The sequence below is a fragment of the Cucumis sativus genome, chromosome 5 (genome assembly GCF_000004075.3).
Source record: "Cucumis sativus cultivar 9930 chromosome 5, Cucumber_9930_V3, whole genome shotgun sequence".
In the NCBI taxonomy this organism is placed as follows: domain Eukaryota; kingdom Viridiplantae; phylum Streptophyta; class Magnoliopsida; order Cucurbitales; family Cucurbitaceae; genus Cucumis; species Cucumis sativus.
In genome coordinates, this window is record NC_026659.2 from 25,237,853 (window position 1) to 25,260,092 (window position 22,240).

General features: G+C 32.6%; 3 protein-coding genes and 1 non-coding gene across 7 annotated transcripts; 2 read left to right on the forward strand and 2 right to left on the reverse strand.

Annotated features, from left to right (window-relative positions):
- The first annotated feature begins 1,013 nt into the window (after positions 1-1,013).
- Positions 1,014-11,608, forward strand: LOC101216938 (protein GLE1). Of its 3 annotated transcripts, none has more exons than XR_004216588.1 (17): positions 1,014-1,476; positions 2,478-2,595; positions 2,666-2,730; positions 3,010-3,168; positions 3,260-3,412; positions 3,672-3,792; positions 4,296-4,444; positions 4,940-5,111; positions 6,174-6,393; positions 6,626-6,735; positions 7,320-7,390; positions 8,376-8,457; positions 9,173-9,244; positions 9,937-10,020; positions 10,637-10,768; positions 10,930-11,048; positions 11,122-11,608. XR_004216588.1 is itself a non-coding variant. In XM_004135453.3 (17 exons), coding segments are annotated over exons 3-17 (1,926 nt in total). In that variant the 5' UTR covers positions 1,018-1,476; positions 2,478-2,595; positions 2,666-2,728; the 3' UTR covers positions 11,398-11,608. The 3 variants fall into 3 exon arrangements, 2 of the variants coding, with proteins under 2 accessions (XP_004135501.1, XP_031741160.1); XM_004135453.3 differs by having other exon boundaries at positions 1,018-1,476; positions 10,926-11,048; XM_031885300.1 differs by having other exon boundaries at positions 1,018-1,476; positions 2,478-2,730; positions 10,926-11,048.
- LOC101204341 (E3 ubiquitin-protein ligase RGLG5) lies at positions 11,582-15,293 on the reverse strand. 2 transcript variants are annotated; one of them, XM_031885304.1, is made up of 12 exons: positions 15,176-15,293; positions 14,667-15,093; positions 14,042-14,126; positions 13,732-13,872; positions 13,530-13,643; positions 13,353-13,450; positions 13,109-13,188; positions 12,937-13,042; positions 12,699-12,826; positions 12,431-12,614; positions 12,203-12,259; positions 11,582-12,113 (listed from the first exon to the last, which is right to left on the reverse strand). In XM_031885304.1, the coding sequence occupies exons 2-12, from the start codon at positions 14,892-14,894 to the stop codon at positions 12,033-12,035; spliced, it is 1,302 nt and encodes a 433-aa protein (XP_031741164.1). In that variant the 5' UTR covers positions 14,895-15,093; positions 15,176-15,293; the 3' UTR covers positions 11,582-12,032. The 2 variants fall into 2 exon arrangements, with proteins under 2 accessions (XP_031741164.1, XP_004135284.1); XM_004135236.3 differs by having other exon boundaries at positions 14,667-15,281.
- A 972-nt stretch (positions 15,294-16,265) lies between these two features.
- Positions 16,266-16,337, reverse strand: TRNAT-UGU. Its single transcript has one exon. It is a non-coding gene; the product is annotated as a tRNA-Thr (tRNA).
- A 3,822-nt stretch (positions 16,338-20,159) lies between these two features.
- LOC101216707 (cytochrome P450 71B37-like) lies at positions 20,160-22,235 on the forward strand. The gene is made up of 2 exons (XM_004135452.3): positions 20,160-21,164; positions 21,465-22,235. Exons 1-2 carry the CDS (start codon positions 20,196-20,198, stop codon positions 22,083-22,085), a joined length of 1,590 nt encoding a protein of 529 aa, XP_004135500.2. The 5' UTR covers positions 20,160-20,195; the 3' UTR covers positions 22,086-22,235.
- The last annotated feature ends 5 nt before the right edge of the window (positions 22,236-22,240 follow it).

Genomic DNA, 22,240 nt, shown 5'->3' on the forward strand with positions numbered 1-22,240 from the left:
TTATTTTGAAATTCTAATTGAACTTTAATTTATTATATTGCTTATTCTTTTGCATATAGTCAATTTTTTAATAAACAAAAAAAATCGATGATTTTAATATTAAAAACGTCAATTTACACTCTGTGTTTGACAACTTTTGTTTTTCTCTTGTAGATTTTGGGAGCCAACTTTGTAATAATTATTCATAATCAAACTTCTTGAATGTAGACTTTGTAAACCATCAATGCAAAATGCAAAATTGTGAGTTGTGTATATGTATTATTTAGAGCTCGTTTAGAATGACTTGAGAAAAAATATTTTCTAAAAAATGCATTTTAATTTAACCATTTTTTTTTAAATGAAAACTCTTGAAAAGAAAAACTCGTATGTGTTTGATAACTTTTTTTCTAAGTGCTTTTTAGGTAAAAACTTGTTAGATTTGTATTAGAGTAAAATATTATATATATATAGAATTTGTCCGTGAAGATTTGATAGAAGTTTGACAATCATCATCGAGGATGGTGGTTTGAGGTGGTCGGAGAGTTACTATAAAATGATAATGTTGACGACAGTGATCATTGAAAGTCAAACAATGACAATCACAAAAAGAAATTATTGTTGGTAGTTAGCCGATAACCGTCGTAAAAAACGACTGACAAAAGTTGAATGATAATGATTACCATAAAACAACCAACAACAGTCACACGAAAATGAACAACAAAAGTTAATAGACAATAACTATGAAAAAATGGTGAAAGAAAGTTGGGTGACAACCGTTCAAAAAAATAGTTGCTGAAGGATGGTTGATAAGGATAGTTGAAGATTTTGTTTTGAGGTAGATTCACTTTAGACACATAAAAATTACTTTTCTAAAAATTATTTTGAAGAAAATGTAGTTAAATTTTTTATGAATATAAGGTTAAATTTGTGCTTATTGTTAAAATTAAAATAATTGTGTAAACTTGGAAGAGTAAAGTATTTTGATTTGTTGAGGACAAAAAGATGCATTTAATAATAATTAAGAGTAACATCAACAATATTTGTTTGAAACCATTCCATCTGTTCTTTCCCTCCCAGCCGCCTACCACCCCACCCACCCTGCTCACTCTTCTTCTCCGGCGAGCATCAGACGCCATATAAATATTGGCATTTGCTCACTGTTTCTCCTTCTCGGCGGCTCTGCGAACCCACGTCGACGACCAAGTTCCTCCGGCAACCGACGCGAGTAGCCACCTACATAGATTGACGCCGAACTTTTTCTCCGGCGGTCCCAGTTACTCGTCGTAGGGTTTTTGACCCACATATCTGAATTCCATCGTGGGTACGATTTCGATTGGCTTCGCCGAGGCCTTTGCAACATTGTTTCTTTCCTTTTCGACGAGCTTCGATATTGAGTCGGATTGGCCTCAAGTCAATCCACCCATAACGTTAAAGGTTAAAATTTCAAGTTGCTCGGATGCTTTCGAGCACTAACCAGCATGGTTAAGATCCATTTTGGTAAGATTCAATAAGAATTGTTGCTTTAGTTTCCTTTTCGAATTGGATTAAGTGTTGGGTAAAGTTTGAATTTTTCGATTAGGGTTATATCAGTATTAGCTTGTCTTGAACTGTTTCGAACTCGGTTGATGTTTGCTAGTTTAGTTTGTGACGTGGAAGCTTGTTGTTCGTAGTTTTGGACTAATTCAGACTTTTGATGAAGGTCTGTAGTTGGTTTATGGTGGATTTGGGTAGTGTTGATTATGGTTTTCGAACTAAGTTTTAACACCTAAGCACTGTGTTTATTCTTTATGCTTTCTAAGAATATACTAATTTTGTTTTTGGAATTGTATGCTCATGTGGTTGTAGAATTGTAGCCACATTTAGAATTGACTGGAAATGAAATGACTGAAACTTATTTGTGAGAAGACACTTTATAGTGGTTTGATATTTCTTTGGAATAAAGATTCATATGTGTGCTATGTTTGTATGGAATGACACTTAAGTAATGGCTGAATGAATGAATGACTGGTGTTACCAATGTATAACCACGCATGTTAGACTTCTTCAACTATGCATCTTTGCTATTATGTATTTAAAAGTACTGAATGACAGATAATTCTATTGCATGAAAGTTTTGATTGACTGAAAAGTCTGTTAGATTGAAACTATTTACCAATTGTATGCTTTGTATTTGAAAGTAGTGAAAGATCAGTTTTATAGAAAGTATGAAAGTTCTGTTTATTAAAGGTGTTGAAAGTTTATTCAAACACTTAGGTTTTGTTGAAAGACTATTTGTAAGTTCCAACTTGAAACGTTTAGTTTTGAAAGCTTCATTGCTTGAAAGATTTTGATTTTGTAAGTACTAGTTGTAAATGTATTGATTGAAAGTTGCATTGATTTGTATATTTATTTATGAAAGTTTTGAATGATCATGAATTTCAAAGCTTGATATTGGAGTTGTTTGTTGAGTATTTATGTGCTCATCTTTGTTTTCAAAATGTCTTTTAATGACATATCAGGTGATAGTTCGGAGTGCAGTGAAGAACATTATGGCACAGGACATCAAGGGATGGTTATCTTAGGACTTGATAGTTTGACATAGGAATTATTTGTAGTAACTTGCTTCTGCTGATTTGTGTAAGTTGTAAAAGTTTATAATGGTAATGTTTCCGCATTGTTGTTTTAATAACTGTATTGGAAAATACAGGCTATTACATTGGTAGTTTCTCCTCCAGTAATTGAAGCTGTTCAAAGTTTTCTCATTGATACTATGTAAGTCGTTCTTTATTCTTTCACATTCAAATTTTGGTATCGTAATTGTATTATTTTTCAAGTTGATTTTATGAATTGGGAAAATTTTCAAAGTTACTCTTTGGGCATTTTGTTGCATTGTTGATTTAGCATCTTTTTGCACATGCCTGTTATAGATGACTTCAAACTGACCTATGTCTTACAAACATAGTGTAGCATATTCATCTTTTCATGTTGAATGGCATTCCAGGAGCCTAATTGTCACTTGATCTATTCTTTTGTTTGTGCTTCATTTTTCAGGAGTCCTGTGAAGTTGACCCTTCGGTGTCCTTCTAAGATAGGGCAAGTTACAGTTGACCCAGATCCCGATTTTAGCTTTGATGATTTGCGAGTGGAACTTCACTCCTTGGAGGAGAAGTTAAATAAGTCCACGATGCCTTTTAAGAAAACATGTTCACGGTATCAGTCTTTTATATCTAGAATAAACATAATGAATTCATGCATGCTTCTTGATTCTTTGTTAAATAAATTTTGGTTTATAACTTAACAGAGACTTCCCTGTCACAAAAACTTTGAAGAGAAGCTTCAAGCCTTTTATTATGGGCGTGTACGAGGATGAACTAAAAGAAATATTTAATGATGAAGTGGTTCGTGAACCAAGTTCAAATGCTAATCGCTTCAATTGTGATGGAATTTTTCTCAGGTAATTTATTCTACTGCTGCTTTGGATTTTCTTTATTTCTTCTTTTCAAAGTTTCTTTTATTTTTATTTAATGAATATTTGTACCTAATATTTTCTACATATATTTTATAGGTGAAATTTAAACTGACTATTTGTTCATTGTTTTAAACTTTTATTCGTCATGTGATGTGCAAAATTATTATGCTGATATATTTCGATCTAAACTATTACACGTTTGGCTTTCTGCCATGAAATTTTAAGATTTTTCTTGGCTTCCTAGTGATAGTGAAGATTCCGACAATGATTCAACACCCGAAGCACAAGCCTATCTGAAGGAGGACATGGATTTAGTGGAAAGTTCTTTAGCTGAGCTAACACATGATCATATGCTTAATATAAAGGTATTTTGGGGAGTATATTAACGTCTGCACATTTTAGCATCTAAATATGAATGCAACATGCATTTCATTTCTTATGACGGTTTATGTCTGTCCCTCATAACACTTACAATTTTTTAAAATTAGTTTGTTATTTTGCTTTAGTAGATACTAGATGAAACTTTGGGAGAGAAGCTTGTGTAAAAGATTTACTTTGATATTGAATGATGGTGTTTCTTTGATAATTCTTGGATACTATTGATAAGATACCATGGATGAGATGTATGTGAAATTAGTTAAACTGGTGTTTTTTTTTAATACAAAAACTGAGGAGTTATATGGTTTTAATTTGAATGTTGTCATCGCTGTATTATCGTTTAGTCTGACTTTTTTGACTTAAAATGTAGAAGATGTTAGAAATTACGAAGAACTTTTAATTTCAGCCATCGTGTGATAAAGTACATGTACATTTAGATTTAGCTAATCTTTCATTCTGCTGGTGATTTTCTATTTTGATTTATAAACAGGAGGAAATCAGGAACCAACTTGGAAGGTTGGAGACTGACCTTACTACTTTAAATGAAAAGTCAAGTGCTGCAATCTCTCAAATTGAGAAATACTATGAGGCAAGACGAGAAGCTGACCGAAGACTGGATACTCAATATCAACGTGAGATGTATGCTTTTCTATTAGTTTTGTTTGGTGTTCTGTCATCTTGCTTAATTCAAATCTAGGAATCATTATGTCACATACCTTTAGTTAATTTTTCATAAACTTCTTTTGTAAAGAAAAGATTAGTATGTCGTATATTCTCTTTGGTATAGTTATGTTTACCAAGTGATAAGTTGAAGGCACTTTTTAATTGTAAAATAGAAAGTTTATGCATTGTGCATTCCACCATGACATATGTTTACGTATTTCTTGTGTTTCTCCTCTTTCTAGCAATGCATCCCCCCACAGTAGCTGAATTGTATTCAAACATTCCAACCTTGAATTTGCAATTTTTTTCTTCTCCATGCTTGAACCTTAGTTTATAATTTTTTTTATAATATTCTAATTAGGTCTTTGTGATTCTTTTCTATACCTAGCCACTTATGAATGACAGAATGACTATGCAGAAGTCCCCTCTAACATATTTTACTTTGTGCTTATCCTTTACCTCTACTTTTAGTGCTGAAGGCCTTGATAAGTACTTGACAACTGTTCAACATCATCACGAACAAATATCACAAAGAGAAGAAAGAAAAATAAGAAGTGATGCAGCTTTTGAGGAAGCTAAAAGAAAGGAGAAGGCTATTCTAGAGGATAAAAAACGTCAAGAAAAGCTTAAAGCAGAAGCCGAGGTTTGTTGCCAGCTATTTGAAAATGATGAATGTTTTTCCTTGTTTGTTTGTTTATTTTTATTTCTTCCTTTCTTTTTCTATATGTGTGTTTGTCATTTTACTAGTGCAGATGACTTCGATGTAAAATTAAGACTTTTTTTTGGGTTCTTTACTTGTACCCAATTCTATTGACATTTTAACTCTATCAAGCATCCTTTGATTCAATTTGAGGATCATTGATCTTGATCAACAATCCACCCTATTTTTACTTTTTTGATCAGATAATATCATCAGGAGTTAATTCCTTCTTCCAATGGTGAAAAACACAAGAAACTATGAAACCTAACTACATAAGTGTTCTGAATATTACTCCCAGTTGAGGTTTTTGGGACAACCCACCTTTAAAGGGTGGTGCCAAAGACCACTTATCTTTTGTGATATTGTTTCCTTGTCGTTTGCTCTCTTAGCACGTCTGTTGGAGTCTATCGACCCGGCCTCTGCGGGATTTGAGAGTGATAATGGACATTTTTTGATCCGTTTTTCATCTTTCAAGATCACTCATCTCTTATCAAACCTCTAATTTCTTGAACTTATCATAATCTTATCCTCATAATATTATTTTATTGCCCAAAGAGAGTAAAAATTCTCATTTGGGAAATTAGCCCTTCTTGACCTTTCAAAAATGATGCGGGACGAACACCCTTTCAAGAGAACCAAGGGTCTCCTATGGACAAATATGTTTATTGCCATTTTGTGGAAGTTATGGGATGAAAGGAATGCTTGGCTGTTCAAGGCAAAGATAGATACTCTAACGGTATCTGAGATCTATCTTTTCTTTCCCTTTTTCGATGGAAAGATTCACAAAATATTTAGTTTAATTTTCCTCCTTTATACTTCTTTGGATTATCTCATTTAATCAATGGAATTGATATTTTTCAAATTCAAAAACAAAAGTTGTGTTTACGTTTTTCTAGGTACTTGACAGAAAGCAAGTCTTCAACGTTGTTTTTCCACCTTGCTCTTAAGCCCCAAAGGATTGTTGCACTTTACTGTATCTCACACATCTAAAAAACACTTGCGCAGGCAAAAGCCAAAGCTGAGGAGGCAATGAAAGCTGCCATAGAAGCTGAGAGGAGAGCAACGAAAGAAGCTGCTGAAAGGGAAGCTGCTGAAAACTTAAAAAAAGTTAATAATGTACAAGTGCAAGAAACTATGGTTGGGTCGCTAACTACCAAACCAGTAAACTCAGTTGGCCAACCTAAAGGGACTACTTCGGACGAAACATTTGTGTCAAAATCACCAGGTGACTTTCTGTATGAATATGACAATTGCTTTTCTGTTTTTGTGAAAAAGAAAATGATATACTTGAAATTTATGATTATATATTTCTTTTTCTATTCTATCTGGATGTTTTCATGTTCATTTCTCTTTATCCAGAAGGTAGATAACCATATGACTTTTTGTGTGGTCCTGCCAACTTACTTGATATCGGGGTTTCATCTAATATGGAATTTTTTGGGCCAATCTCATGGCAGATAGCATGGTTCGAGCCTCGAAAAGTGCTTTGGCTTTAGAGCGGGAGAGACTACAACAACTCAAGGAGGTAGAGGAGGGAAACCAAGCATTGAGATTGAGTCCAAATAAGGTTTGGCATCAAGACATAGTTTGAAAGCTTATTATTTTATCGGTTCTATACGCAACAGATATTGCTAGGCATGGATATTTCATTTTTATGCAATGCAACTGGAAGGACCCTAGCTAGGAAAATAGTGGATTACTAGTGGAAAATGAATATGTTTATTAGTGGGGGCTTATTAGTAAATAGTTAGTAAGTTGGTCAGGTATTTTTGTTATAAATAGTAGGAGAGGAGTTGGGGAGAGGTGTGAAGAATTTTATAGTTGGGATTTCCTTGTGAGGGAACTTGGGGAGAATCTAGCTCTCTCAAAAGGCTAGGGTTACTTTGTTACTTGTTCTTGTGGTAACTGCCAACTGGTACTCTATAATATATTTCATATTTGGTTGTTCTTTAACTGTACTTGAGTTCATCCTTTGTTCTTGAGATAATTCTTGTTAGGTAGGATCCTAACAGCCATACTGCTTAGGTTAGCATATGATTGTAAACATGGGTTATCGTGTGAATGAATGTATCTCAGATTTGTGACATGCTATCTTTGGGTGTTTGGATATTGATCTTGTAATATTAAATGCCTGTCTTTTCGTCTTAACAGGATTTTAACACCTACGAAAGGCATATTGCTAGGCTAATCAAACAAATAGGGGGGACGAAAGAAAATGTTAGGTACGAACATTCTTTGACTTTATCTTATATAAAAAAAATAAAGTTCTTAGTTTCTAGAGCTAAAAACGAGTTATTTGGTTTTTGTATGGATATCGTTCAATTGAAAATTTGAAACTGTTTTGATTGAGCATTTTTGTTTTGCATGTACATTTCTTTTTGGAACTGGCAGGCTTCTTTGTTAGCATTGGTTCCTGTCACAGGACTGCATTGATGCTATTGCTATCTACAGTGTTTAGCTTGACTGACTATTTTGTGAATGATTTCTGTCTGTGCTAGTATTGTAATAAAACGTGGTTCTAAAATTTAAAGTTGAATTTATTAGATTACAGCTTATTTGTAGAATTGTATTTACTCCTGGGTCTGAACTTTGAAATTTGAACCACACTTCGGTCCTAGAGCCACCAATTTGATGAACCTTTAGGGGGTGTTTGGGTCACCAACTTGGAGTTGATGATGTTTGGGGCTCCTACTATAGTAGTTGGTGTTTCCAACTATTATAACTTACAAATAATTACAATATTACTATTTCAAATCCTTGTTTACGACAATGTTTGCTATTTCTTACTCATTCCTTTGATTCTTTTTGTTAGAATGATCACTGTTTTTATCTAAACTAAAATAATTTGTACTCTAAACACAAACTATTATAACCATATTAAAATTGCACCTTAAACACAAACTATTTTAACCTGATTAAAATTGCACCTTAAACAGAAACTATTATAATTTATAGAATTCTCTAATCCAGATATTATTAATGCCCTAAACACCAACCTTAATGCCCTAAACACCCCTTAGTTTCTCGTAGTGGAGTGACTTTGTGATTGTAGCATTACACAATATATTTGAATTTTGAAATAGATTTGAGGTTGCAATTTTTTTTGTTACTGCTATTTTTCTTTTATCTTTGTAAATACATAAGAATTTTTCTGTATTTGTATTCTCGAAAGCATATTGATTGTTTGTTATCAACTATCTGATTCAGAACAAAAACTAGTGAAATTCTCAAGATTTTCATGGCTCCTCTTTGTCCGCAAACGATTAGCATTGCCGCATTTGCAAAAAAGGTAATACCAAGTCATTAACTGGTGGATGCATCTTACTTTTCTGTTACTCATTATTGTAATTAAGTAGGTGATTACATGTCGAATATGTGTGGTCCCAGATGTGGCTTCTTGCAATCAATCTTCAAGTTATAGGTTTAATGCCTTAGAATTAAATTTCTAAGTAATAATATGTTCTTGAAGTACAAATTCTTAGAAAAAATTTCTGGAAGTACAAATGTTGATGGCCTGAGGCATGCTCTGTTATAAAGTTACCCAGGGATTAAAAATCACTGGATCTGGTAGTAAGAAGGTTTTCGTTTATAAGTCCTAGTTTATAATAAGAAGGTTTTCGTCTATTTAAAATATCATATTTATGTAGGTCATAGTCATGCTACTTATAGAAGGGTCTTCTGTTTGACATTTGTGTACGATGGGTAATTCCAAAAGAGTGAAAAACAAGTGGTTTCTTTAGTTATGTTTTACTTTAAATTTGGTTATGCATATTGAAATTAATACTCAAATAGGCATGCTATGTGTAGTAACTAACCAGACCACTATTGTTGTAACTAATTAGACCACTGTTGCATTTCTTTTCCTTTCTTTGTATTATTTTTAGCCATCATGCAATTTGATATATTTTTTTTTCTTGAGCAATAGTTGGATCTTGTTCTTGAAACTTCTCTTTATGTAGTTGGCCTAATGTCTCGAAGCTTCTAACTTCCTTTTGATTTTTCAGATCGTTTCTCAATGTGAAAGTCCACACGATGCATTTGCACTCAGTCATGTTATTGTTCTTGTTACCTCACAGGTACATCACTGATCATGTTATCGTGCTTGTAAGTTATACTTGTTTTTTCCTCTTTTTCCCAAATGTCTCCCTCCATATCTTAATATTAAAAGAAAACCCCTGCATGTAATGTGAAAATCAAGGACACCGAATAAATTGACTTACTAATGGCGTCCTCAACCCTACCACTACCACAAGTGGCGTAGGTAAACCTTTACAGAAATAAGCATCTTATAAACACACACATTGCCACTTAGTACACACAAGAAATCACTCAATGGGGAAAGAAGCAAAAAACTGATATTGATGGTTAAGCATTTGGATCGGACCAATCAAAACTTTTGTAGTTGATAACCTAAAAGAACAAAACACAATTAAACTGACCCTATGGGGGCATTTGACATGTAGGTGTAGATTTCTAAACTTGTGCTTTTGTTAGCCTACCTTGGGTTTAAGAGAACTGTGTTTGAGGTGCAGGTTTAGGAAGTTTAAGTTTGGGTCTGTGTTTGGAGTGTATGCTTAAGAAGGTTGAGATTGAAGTCCAAATTTATGTCTTGAGTTTGTGAAGCTTTTTTTTTTTTTTAAATCTAATTAGTGGTTTGAATTTTTCCTTTTTTTTCCCCTGATTTTCTCCCCATAATTTTGTATTTTCTAATGCTTTTGTAATACCGTGTAATTATTGTATGCTAAACCTAGCAAATTGTTTAAACCAGGCCCCAAGTGCTCTGGTTCTTGTTCTTGCAGAGTTGCATAGAGCTTGCATCTACACAGTTCCGAAGCACATACAATATTCAGCGGTTAGTTCTTTGCGACAACTTAGATTGTCTTTATCTCTAACCATTCTTGATTTGGTAATACCCTACAGATTCATCGTTCTGTCTTCTCTTTGATGGCAGTTTACTGTGTTAATGAATACAATTTTGATTGGCTATGGTTTTTTCTCTTGCCAAATATTTTGAGCCTTCCGTGATTGCATTTTAATCTCTTTCCTACCTTAAATTTGATAGAAGAATCAGTATCTTGCTTGTGAATGCATTTCTTTTTAATTTAAATAGAAACAATGCCTTACTAGTTCCTAGGCTTTAGTGATTAGTATTAAGTTTGGAATAATTTGTGCTTGATGTGTCTAAAATAAGGTAAGAAGAAAAATATAGAATGTTATTGCAAATTAAAGAGGAAAAAGTTGTTTCTATATCCAAGCAGATTAATCCCCCCTACCTTGTTTAGGTTTTGAGACGGACAAATTCCACTTCTTCATATACATTTGCTCATTTCAAATTCCAGATTTGGATCAATACATTTGCTCACTTCTTCATATACATTTGCTGTAAATTTATCATATATTGTTTCTTTATTTATTTATGCGAAACCTCACTTGCATACTGTATAATTTTTACAAATATATTGCCATAGGCTGCATTTGGATCCAAAGAGTCATATTACAAAACTATTGGATTTCGAGAGGTTGACGGGAAAATGGAGAGTGTTGAGGATTATTTGATGCGACTAGAAGCATACGTGAAACTATATGGGGCATTGATTCAGGTTTGCTCAGGAAGTACCTTGCATCTTGTTGCTGATTATTTTACACATGTAGACAATTGAGCTACTTACGTTATCTAGTTATTATACCCATGTTCGACAATTATAACATAAGTAATCTTTCTACAAAAGCAACTTATAAATATGGATCATTTGGCAGACAGAAATTCCTGGTGTTCGCAATTTACATGGTCTGGAGGAAGGTTGGGCATGGCTGGCAAGATTTCTAAATGCAATTCCCCCCAATTTATTTACTGCAGCCTCGCTCAATGCATTCTTAAAAGTAAGTTGAATAGAAGTTCAAATTACTTAGTGAGCTAAAAAAATCATGGTTTGACCCCATTTGTATCATATAGGTAGCAGGCTTTGCAATGTATAGAAAATATAAATCCCAGTTCAGGAAGCTTTTAAACATCATCTCCAACAACTTCTTGAGCGCGCTACGAGGAAAAGGTAATGCCAATTTGAATCATATAATATTGGACATTGAAACCTATTTGGAAGACCGAAGATTCCTTGAAGAACCAGAAGGAAAAACCTTGGTGGGGGGTTCCTTGTTGTCCTCGGATGCTTTTCCGGAGCCAGAGCACGCGCAAGAATATTACCGTCATTCAAGTAATTCATATTATTGATACATGTGCATTTTTGTTGTTAATTTATCAGAGGGAATGTAACACTTCCTATTTAGCTTTGCTTTATCATTTAGAACTTAAGCTGTATCATCAATAACTTAGGGATTATTCAATACAAAAGAAAACTATAGCAGTATTGAAGAGTTGTACTACAGATACTGTGTATAAACTTGCAACTCCGCAATGACAATGATGGATTTTATTGAAGGAAGAACTTTTACTTTGTTAAGATTTACAACAACCTAAAAACCAGTATGCACACATGAAAAAAAGGATTCCAAGGAAGAAATGCTAAACGACAAGATTAACATGATCTCAATCCTTGAAGCTTCTGCAAATCCTCTACATATAGCTTTTGCAATCCTCTACATGTCATTGTGTTTATAATTTCAAATCGAAAGCTATGATCTGTGATGAAGCAGGCTAAGAAAAACATTCACCATATGTACATATTCTCAATAGAGAACAATATTGATGCTCATTGAAACTGTCATTAAAAGGAGTAGGTTCAAAACACAATCAAGACAATACGACAATGTACACCCTCAAAATTGTGTTGAAACCTCGACCTTCAATGTTAGTTTCAAGGAACCAAGAAATAGGATAAGCGATGCATTTGTACTGCATGGCAAGACTTAATAAAGCCTTATTCTAGTCTGGATAAAGCTTCGGCATATGGGGCACAACTCGAGATTTCCTCCGCAGTTGCAACATGTCTGTAATAGGATGGAGAAGAATTTGTGAATATTCCTAAAAAGAAGAATGAGTTTCATTTACTAGGATAATTACTGGGTTTGAATCTTACCATATGGCCACAACCAAAAGCCATATCTTTTGGATTAGCGATACAAATGGGGCAACGCTGCAAGGCCAAGCCATATTCACAATAAAAAAGATTAGTCTTGACTAGAAGAGATCCAAACAATAATAGTTAAAATGACATGAAGCTTAAAGTTCAATAGAGTTCAACTAAAAGAATAACTGGTTGGGATAAAGTAAGAGTTTAATTGCTAGCAACAAAGTGATTAGAAACCTGGTTGTCATAAGAAGAACTAGAGGATGGATTTGTGCCAACTCCTTGGTTGTATCTACCAAGTGAAGATGTTCTGGTCTGAAAACTGTTGGAGCGTGGGGTTCCCGGGTAGCCACTTGAAGATGTTGCACTGTACAGAGGAGGAGGAAGAGGTACTCTTTCTGGTGAACTACCTATTTGTCTTCTGCTCATCAACAGTAAAGAAATAGCATTTATAAACTCGACAAATAAACCGTTGAATCTCAAATTACAAAGAGTGAATGCATACCCCAATATGCCAAGCTCTAGAGTTGCCTGATATTGAGAAGGTATTTCCATCAGTGCAGCAAGACAAAAGTCTGCATGCCTTCTCACATTGTTTACATTATTGGACATCATCTCAGTAAAATTGACGAACTAAGATAGGAATACACAAACCAATTTTCAATAGTCAGCATATCTTTCAAGTGGCGAAGGAGAGAAAAACCATGAAAAATCTTCCATCCATGGAAATAACAGCCAAAAACCTGAAAATTATCGAAAGCTCGAGCAGGAATGTTATCATCAAATTCCTTCATCGTATCCCAAGGTCCATCTCCAACACCAACTAAGACTATCGACAAAGGGTACTCACTGCAAGTATGCTTTCTTTAAGAAGAAGGAATTTGATAATCAAAGATGAAGTTGTCTGATATTTACCTTGCCCTTACAATTGCGTCGATTGTCTTTCGTTCTTGTAAACTCAGTTGACCATTATGTGTGTCAACACTTCTTGTCACCTGATTTTAAGACGATTTTCTTTTAGACATAAATACTATTAAGTTAAGCCAAATGATGTAACAATATGCAACATCAACATTTAAAAGTTTTTTCAGATATATTTGTATCATAAGATCATTAAGGATGGTTGTTGAATAACTTAATAGTTTGAAATCGGACTGACCTGCCCGTCGGCAATTATCAGCAAAACATGGTACTGACCACCAGTTTGATCAACGATTGTCATGGCCATCTCAATTATTGGTGCAAAAGATGTAGGACCTACAAGAAGGGAGAAAATAAGGGTTAAAGTAAGCCATATGGTCACAGTTCAAATGGATTGAAACAAGAAAACAATTACCTGCAAGTCTTAAGTCGGGAACAATTTCCCTATAACGATGCAAAACTTCCTCAAATCCATTACATATTCTATCATCATGGTAGAAGCTAAAAACATCTTGATCATGGGTTGATGCTGCAAAAAACACACTTCAACTCTCAACAACCAGTCAACAAAAGATTACAGCAAGAACCGGGATAGCAGTTTGAATGAATGCAATTACCATCACCAAATCCAAAACACGGAATCATGTTATCGTCATCAAAAGATGATAACGTTTGCCCTATTATAGATATAGCTTGCTCGTACGGATTTGGCTCATTTCCAATGTGGTGTAAACTACGTCGATTAAACGACCTTGAACCTACAATGAGAAGGATTTCAACATGCCATAAGACTAGTAATTAAATAGATTCGACCTTGGAAGTTATTGGTGATATAACAATAGTCTGTTACTTACAACCTTTAGCCCTACCCGTTGCAATAGCCCTAATTAAAAGTGTCAAACTAGAAACTACGAGATGAAATCTTACCTGTCCACTCATTGCTTTTCGTGAAATCAATTCCTACAATGAGATTAGATGACTCAAGTCCGGCTTTAATAAGAGCAGCAGTCACCTGTTGTAAAACCACATTATTAACAATTCAGAAAATGAAACTACTATATGGTGTTGCTATCTGTAATTATCAGCGGTAGATAAATTTCTCATGGTAAAATGACTGATTCCACTTGCTATTTTAACCTCAAAGAGTGCAATTTCTATGTCCAACTCAATCATTAAACTATTTCATACCATGGAGTCATAACTTAAGACACCAATCCTTGCCCCCTGTTTCAAGTTTTAAACACATAACCTCCTGAACTATCTGCCATGGTAATCTTATATCATCGATTGATTCAAAAGCTTAAGTTGATATGTGAAGGTAAATTTAATGATCATCTAATACAAAGTTCGTACGAGGAGTTAAAAATTCAAGTAATAAGTCCACTACTTTCCTCCTTGTCAAAATGCAAGGAGCTCATTGATATCTTTCTCACACAACCTGAAACTTTAACAATCTAGTTCTTAAACACCTTTCATAAAAAAACATAAACAGACAGAAAAAGAAAACACATCAAACAATAAAGACACAAGACAAAGACAGAGATTTTAAAACCTCATCCAAGGATTGGTAATTATCTGCTATTCTTGAATATTTTCTGTCAAGCCTTCTCTGTGGTTGTTGTGGAGTTTGTGAGCCATATTCAGAGGGTTCTGTATATGGATATTGTTGAACATATGGTGATTGTGGAGGATAATTGTATTGATCCCATGCTGAAGAATTGCCAGACCCATATGAACTAAACTCTCTTCGACCTGCTTCCCTAGAGTTCTTACCTCCCATCACTCAAAAACTCTTCAAAATTCCTTCAGTATCAAGCAAAATGAAAAACACGCAAAGTCAACTAATTCACCTGCTGAGAAAGAATATGAACAATCCTCCCGAAACTCCCAAAGTTAACTCTTGGGTCTTCAATTTACCAGCAACTTCAGAGATTGCAATGGCAAAATTTTTGGGTAGTTTATATCTCTTTCTGAAGTTGCTACAAAGACGAAGAAAGTCTTTGGGTGAAGATCTAATAAAAAAAGACCAAGAAACTAACATGGTTGAACTGTTCAAATTACCACTTTGTCATTGAAAGTAGAGAAGTTTCCTGGTCTCTTTCTCGGTTTGAATTTGGGTAAAAAAGGGAATTTTCTCAGAAATGATTGAATATTTGATGGTTTAATAACTTGGGTAAGCTTCCAAAATGTATAAATTATAGAAGAAAATGTATGAGCCAAGGAATAGAGAAAAATGGGTTTAGTCAAAACTTAAAACTCAACTATGATGGCATGTTATTGCATAAGCGATTAATGGGTTTCATACGCAATATCATGCGTAAGAAAACTAGATGAAGTTAATAAATCATCCATCATTATAAACTAAGATCAAAACTTTGTTATATGTTTGATGTTGACTTAAATTAAATATTCTTGCCGACCACTTTATGAATTTCCCTTTTTTCTTTTCATGCTATCTTAAGAAACTTCAAGTGGGAAAATTTCTAGTTCTACCTCCATAAACTTATCACAGGTTCATTGTCCATTAACATCAGTTTGAGGTTCAAGTTCAATATACTTGTCAAGATAAATTTTTCTTGTTAATAAATGGAGCTTGATACTCATCTAAGTATTACATATTTTCTCAAGTAGTGTATAAATTTTTCTAAAAGGTAAAACATAGATGCTAAAATAAGTTTAGCACAATTTGTATAACTTGTTTTTCGTTAGAATCTCACCCTATTTGTTTTCTATTGTACTAAAAAATCGATAAATTGCAAAATCCATTCAAAGTACAGTTAACAATGGTATAACTTCGTGACTTTTAATTTTACTTGGTTATTATTTTTCACAAAATTCCTACCCAATTTACTATTAGAACTCTCCTTACTTTTCGCTTTGTTTTTTTTTTTTAGCAAATTGCAATAATCACCACGGAAGTAAATGATACTTGCTACAATTACACCATAAATTTTCAATGGTTAAAAATGAACACTAAACTTGTACAAATATTAAAAATTAGACTATAAAAGTTGAATTGTTGAATTAATACAAACAATATAATCTATAGAATTATGCAAAGTTTGAAGGTTTAAAATTTTAAATAAATGAAAAGATTCTTGTTAGAAAAAAGAAAAACCAAGAAAATAAAAAAAAAAAAGAAGAAAAGGAATGCCCCCATGCAGGATCGAACTACAGACCTTCAGTTTACAAGACTGACGCTCTACCACTGAGCTATAGGGGCTCTTGATGTTAACTACGTTTAATTAAGATACTAATTTGGTTATTAATTCACTACTCATGTCATGTCTCATAAGGTAAATGATTTCGTGGAAAAGAATTCACTAATTATTAATAATTGTATATGATTTCAAGCATGAAAGGGGTTAAAGTCGAGTATTACAAAAGAAAAATGGAGTTGAAACGGACCAATATGAAATCCTAACAAAGAAATTAGGCTTAAAAAATTTAAAATTACGAAACTGCTACTGAGGAAGGGCACCATGGCTCCTAAGGTGTTGTCTGCAATGCTTGAATATAGAAACAATTCTTTTAGAATGTTGTGGCGCTGTGGCATGTCGCATGACTATAATATGCAATTTTGTCTTTAGGTTACATCTTTTGGTATAGATGATTGTTTTGGACTTATGACCAATTCATTTTCTATCCATCTACAACGTTAATATCTAGGTTTTCCTTTTTGTACACTCTCTGTAAAGAAGCCAAAAAGATGCGAGGCTCTATCTTTTCCACTGTTATTGTTGATATTTTGAGGATTTTGGATACCTACGATATTTTACGAAGTATTTTGATAGTATTATTGTTGATATTTCTTATCTATTGGGTTTGCTCTTCATTTATTGATTATCATAAATTAAGTTGTTTTGGCTAATTGCACCTTTATCTTTTTTTTTTCTTTTGTACTTTCTGTTCACAAACCACACACTAAATTGTCCCATTTATCACCTTAGCTTTAAGAAACCAATCTTTATGCTTCCATGCAGATCGACTTGGCGGTCTTGCCACTTGTACTACTTAGTAGTATTGGTAGTATAGATTTCATTTGATTGATCATTTACATGATAGAGTAAAAGGCTACATCAGATTTTGACACGATATCAAATTTTAATTAGTTTTCAATTTGTTTCTTATCAATTTTTCTTCTACTAAATTTAATTTCTCATATTTCCTTTTTTATTTTTGAACTAATTTTTAAGAAACAAAAATATATTTTATCAACAATTTCTTTTCTATTGTGAAAACGGAGTAAAATCGAAATACGAAAATCAAGAAAATATAATATTAAAATAATATAATAAAATAATAAAATATATAAATAAATAAAAATAAGGAAATAAATACATAAAAGAGGAATTTACCGCTGAATAAAAGAAAATGGAAAGTATTTACATTTAATAGAAAAAAATATATACTTTGGACTTAAGTTAAAATTTTAGTTATCCATTTTGAGGTTGGATTAAAATTTTGCTAATAGTTGTAAATAGTTCGTTAATACTTCTATTTTAAAAATATCTCTAAAGAAAATTAGAAAAATTAAAAATCTCATAATTTTTCACTTTCTCCCTCTTTCATGGAATTCTCGTCAATTTTGTTCATACTTACAAACCCACCAAATAGATTGTTTATAGGCAATTGACAAGCATGAGGTGGATTACATGACCACTAAATCTGAGTCTCTTATAGACACATGACATGAGTGTTAGATAGTTGATAGAAAAATACGTGGTTATATGACCACTAAGCACACTAATTAACATCTACGTTATTATATTAATATTTACAATATTTTTACTTTTATAAACTTTTGAAGACTTTATATCCTAAATAGTAAAAGTAAAAGAAACTCGTTAGTATTTATTAAGCTAATAAATTTTAAAATTAAAAAGTTATACACTTACCTTGTAATTTTTTAAACTACAAAAATGATTGGTGAAGGTAGTATTTATAAACTTAATTTTTTAAAAAATTAAAATTCCATTTGATTTTTGAAAATTAAAGCATAACATTTTTCAATTTCTTACTATTATATATTTTCATCTTTTTCCATAAACAAAAATTAAATTATTTTTTTGAAAGCATTGGTGGAAAATACATAACCAAACACAAAACTTAAAGTTGTAATAAATGTCTATAAACAATATATTTACAAACTAAAAGGAAACGAGCACCAATGTCTATCATATAATGTTAGAAGATTTCTTTGAATCAATCTTTTCGATTTAATTTGAAAAATTAAAGTAAAAAATAGCTTTCAAAATAGAAGAGATCTAATTAACACCAACATCTAAATAAATAAAAAATAATTTTGTTGTGGTTTGTGAAATTGAGTCTGTGTCTTCCAAATTTCTTAATTAATGGTTTGATTTTTAGTATTTTTTCCCAAAGTTTTGATTTAAACGTTGGAAATGTAATTTTGTTCCCAAAGTGAATAAAGGACAAAAGAAATACCGAAAGTTTTCCAGATGGCGACGCGCTTCCTTCTTATTTAAAAACACTAACTTACAAAATTCATTCATATCTTTTTCTTTTAATTAGAAAGTATTCAATCATAATTAATTTATAAACTCATCACGTTTTGTATATATTTAGACTTATAAAATAATGAAACAAAAAAAAGTTAGTATGAAAAATAATTGAATTTAACAAATTAAATATATTACCTAAATTTAAAAACGAGACATTTTTAAAAATAATAAAATAAATTAAAATATTAACAAGTTATAGTAAAATTTTAAATTCTATCGATGATCTATTAATGTCTATTATTGATAGAATCTGAAAATTTTGTTATATGGTGTAAATATTTTGTCAAATTTGCTATCAATCCAATCTAATCTAAAATAAAAACTAATCGAACAGTACGAGTTATTCAAATTATCGGATTATTTGAAGTATGAGGAGAACTTTTTTTCCCTACATTCCAATTTCCAAATATACATAATCTAAATTTTAGGTTTATAAGAGGTTTGTTAGCTTCATTATTATTTAACACAACTATGGCTAAACAATACATAATTTAGCCAAAATTTTATATATACACAAGTAATTCATTTTCTTTTCTTTTTGTACACGTGGGGAAATTAATTCTAATTATTTGCTAATTAAATTCTAACTAACTATGGACACACACAAGAATTCTAATTATGAATGATGAGTTCCCAAATAATTAATTTAGGAAATAACCTATAATTAAGATAAGATTATTGAAAATATCATACACTCTAATCTCTATTCATTCATTGATTTTTCGTTTTCTTAGCGGTGAATTTGAATAATTTAACCTAAATCAATCGGACATATTCGATTATTTAAAAAGTCTAAGTTTGAAACATAAAATTTTATCCAACTACCTTCTTCTAATACTATTTTAAATCACTTATTAATCTAAACATCATATCTCACTTGAGTTAATCTTGAAATATTAAAAATAAAATACAAAAATATCACTTTTAATTTAAAATTTTGAACACAAAACTACCTTCTAAACCATATTAAAATAATGAATGGATGAAGATTTTGTGTCAATTCAACCGTTTGAAAGAAACTAAGAAAAATACTTATGTTGGAACTTACGCTAATTTGCCACGGAAAGGTATAGTTTTGTGCCATGTCATGGACATATGTCGTATCAATAAATAGAACATAAAGCTATGACAAAAATGGAGAAATGTTATCAACTTATAAATTGATTCGATCGAGGATTAACATTATGGTTGAAAGTCAAGGTTTGAATTGCATAGAAGAGAAGTAAAATTAATGGATATTCTATATATTTATCGTTCACAAAAGAGTTCAAAATTTGGAATTATTGCTGCTTTATAATTATTTGGAGTTACGTATATCCTCAAAACATCAGTAGTATCCTCAAATAAGTTTTAATTTGCATCGTGATGATAATTAAATCAATATCTATCTTTCTACCCGAAACTCTTAAGGACACATTCAACAAATGTGTATAGCAAATTTGAACACGTTTAATTGTTCAAATATCCAATAAAAAGTATATATATACATCTTCATGCATGCAACTTTATTCCCATACAGCTAGAGCATTCAAACAAAAAAAGAAAGAAAACGAAAAATGTTTAGCCTTGATCGAATTATGCATAGCAGTGTTATCACGTGGCCATGGCTTCTTCCTCTAACAATGTTGCTATTCTCTTCTCTATTATTCCTCCTTACAAAAAAGATGAAGTTAAATGTGATTGTTCATCATCCTCCAACCCCACCAAAGCTTCCTTTCATAGGTCATCTACATCTGGTCACCTCTCTCCCTCATCGTTCTTTTCGTCACCTTTCAAGAAAATACGGCCCCGTCATGCTCCTCAAACTCGGCTCTATCCCGACCGTTGTAGTCTCCTCCGCCACTGCTGCCAAAGAGGTGTTAAAAGTTCACGACCTTGCCTCATGCAGCCGCCCGCGCTCGACTGCTAATGCAAGATTTTCATACAACTATCTAGACATTGGGTTTGCTCCGTATGGCGATCATTGGAGGAAAGTTCGAAAGATTAGTGTTCTTGAGCTCTTCAGCGCAAGACGAGTGCAATCGTTTCAAAACATAAGAGAAGAAGAGATTGGTGTGATGTTAAACTCCATTTCTCAATCTTCATTATTGTTATCTAATGATCCAGTTGATTTGAGTGAGAAATTTTACTCACTCACTGCAAATATGATAACTCGGATAGCTTTTGGGAAGAAGTTTAGAGGGGGTGAGTTAGATAATGAGAATTTTCAGAAGGTTATTAGAAGAGCAATGGCAGCAGTGGGAAGCTTTTCAGCAGCTGATTATCTTCCTATAGTGGGTTGGATTATTGATTGGGTTAGTGGTGTTCATAGCAGATTGGAGACGAGTTTTAATGAGTTGGATGCTTTTTTTCAACATATAGTGGATGATCGTATCAACTTTAGGGAGAGTTGTTCGTCTCACAATAACAATGGTGATGGATATGATCAAGAGAACATTGTCGATGTTTTGTTGAAAATGGAGAAGAATAGCTCTCAATATGGTGAAGTGAAACTCACCAGAGATTGCATCAAAGCACTCATCATGGTAACCGCTTTCAACTTAATTAAGTTTAGTTGTAGGACAAATATCTTGATCTTAAATTTATATTACACATGCTATTATCCAACTTTTTTAACTCCTAAATCTAAGTTGCATCTTAATCCCATGCATATGCCACTTCTATATAATAGTTAAAAAAACAAAACAATTATTTATTACTATTTTTCTAAAACTTGCAAATATATAGGACATGAGGTACAACTCAGAAAACAAACTTAAAGTATTGTCATTTTCTTAAAAAAATTATTTGTCTTATTATTTTGTTGTGGGTGTGTGTGGTTTTAGGATATATTTCTTGCTGGAGTGGAAACAGGAGCCAGCACACTTGTTTGGACAATGGCAGAGTTGATAAAAAATCCAAAGGTAATGAAAAAGCTACAAAATGAGATCAGAAATTGTGTAAAAGAAAATAAAATGGTAAAAGAGAATGACCTTCAGAACCTTGAATATCTAAAAGCAGTGGTGAAGGAAGTGCTAAGGTTACATACACCAGCCCCACTTCTCCTTCCAAGAGAAGCCATGTCTCATTTTAAGCTAAATGGTTATGATATTCTTCCCAAAACTCACATCTACGTCAACGCGTGGGCAATCGGACGGGACCCGGAAATATGGACAAACCCAGAAGAGTTCATACCAGAGAGATTTATAGGAAGTAATATTGATTACAAAGGACAAAATTTCGAGTTATTGCCGTTTGGATCGGGTCGGAGAATTTGCCCTGGAATGAATATGGCAAGCTTTACAGTGGAGCTAGCATTGGCTAATGTATTGTTGTGCTTTGATTGGAAATTAGCAAATGGAATGAAAGAAGAAGATGTGGATATGGAAGAGGAAACTGGTCTTGCTGTTGCTAAGAAATCTCCTCTTCAACTTGTTCCTGTCCATTACTTCAACTCCAAAGCATAGTTTTTTAGTTGTTATTTATTGGAAAAAAAATGAAAGTCTGTACTCAAATTATGGTCAAGTTGTGTCAATTTATATTGTAATTTTAGATTATGAAATCTTTGTAAATTCTCAGGAAAAAAAAGAATAATATATGGAACTATGTATTGAAAAGTCAA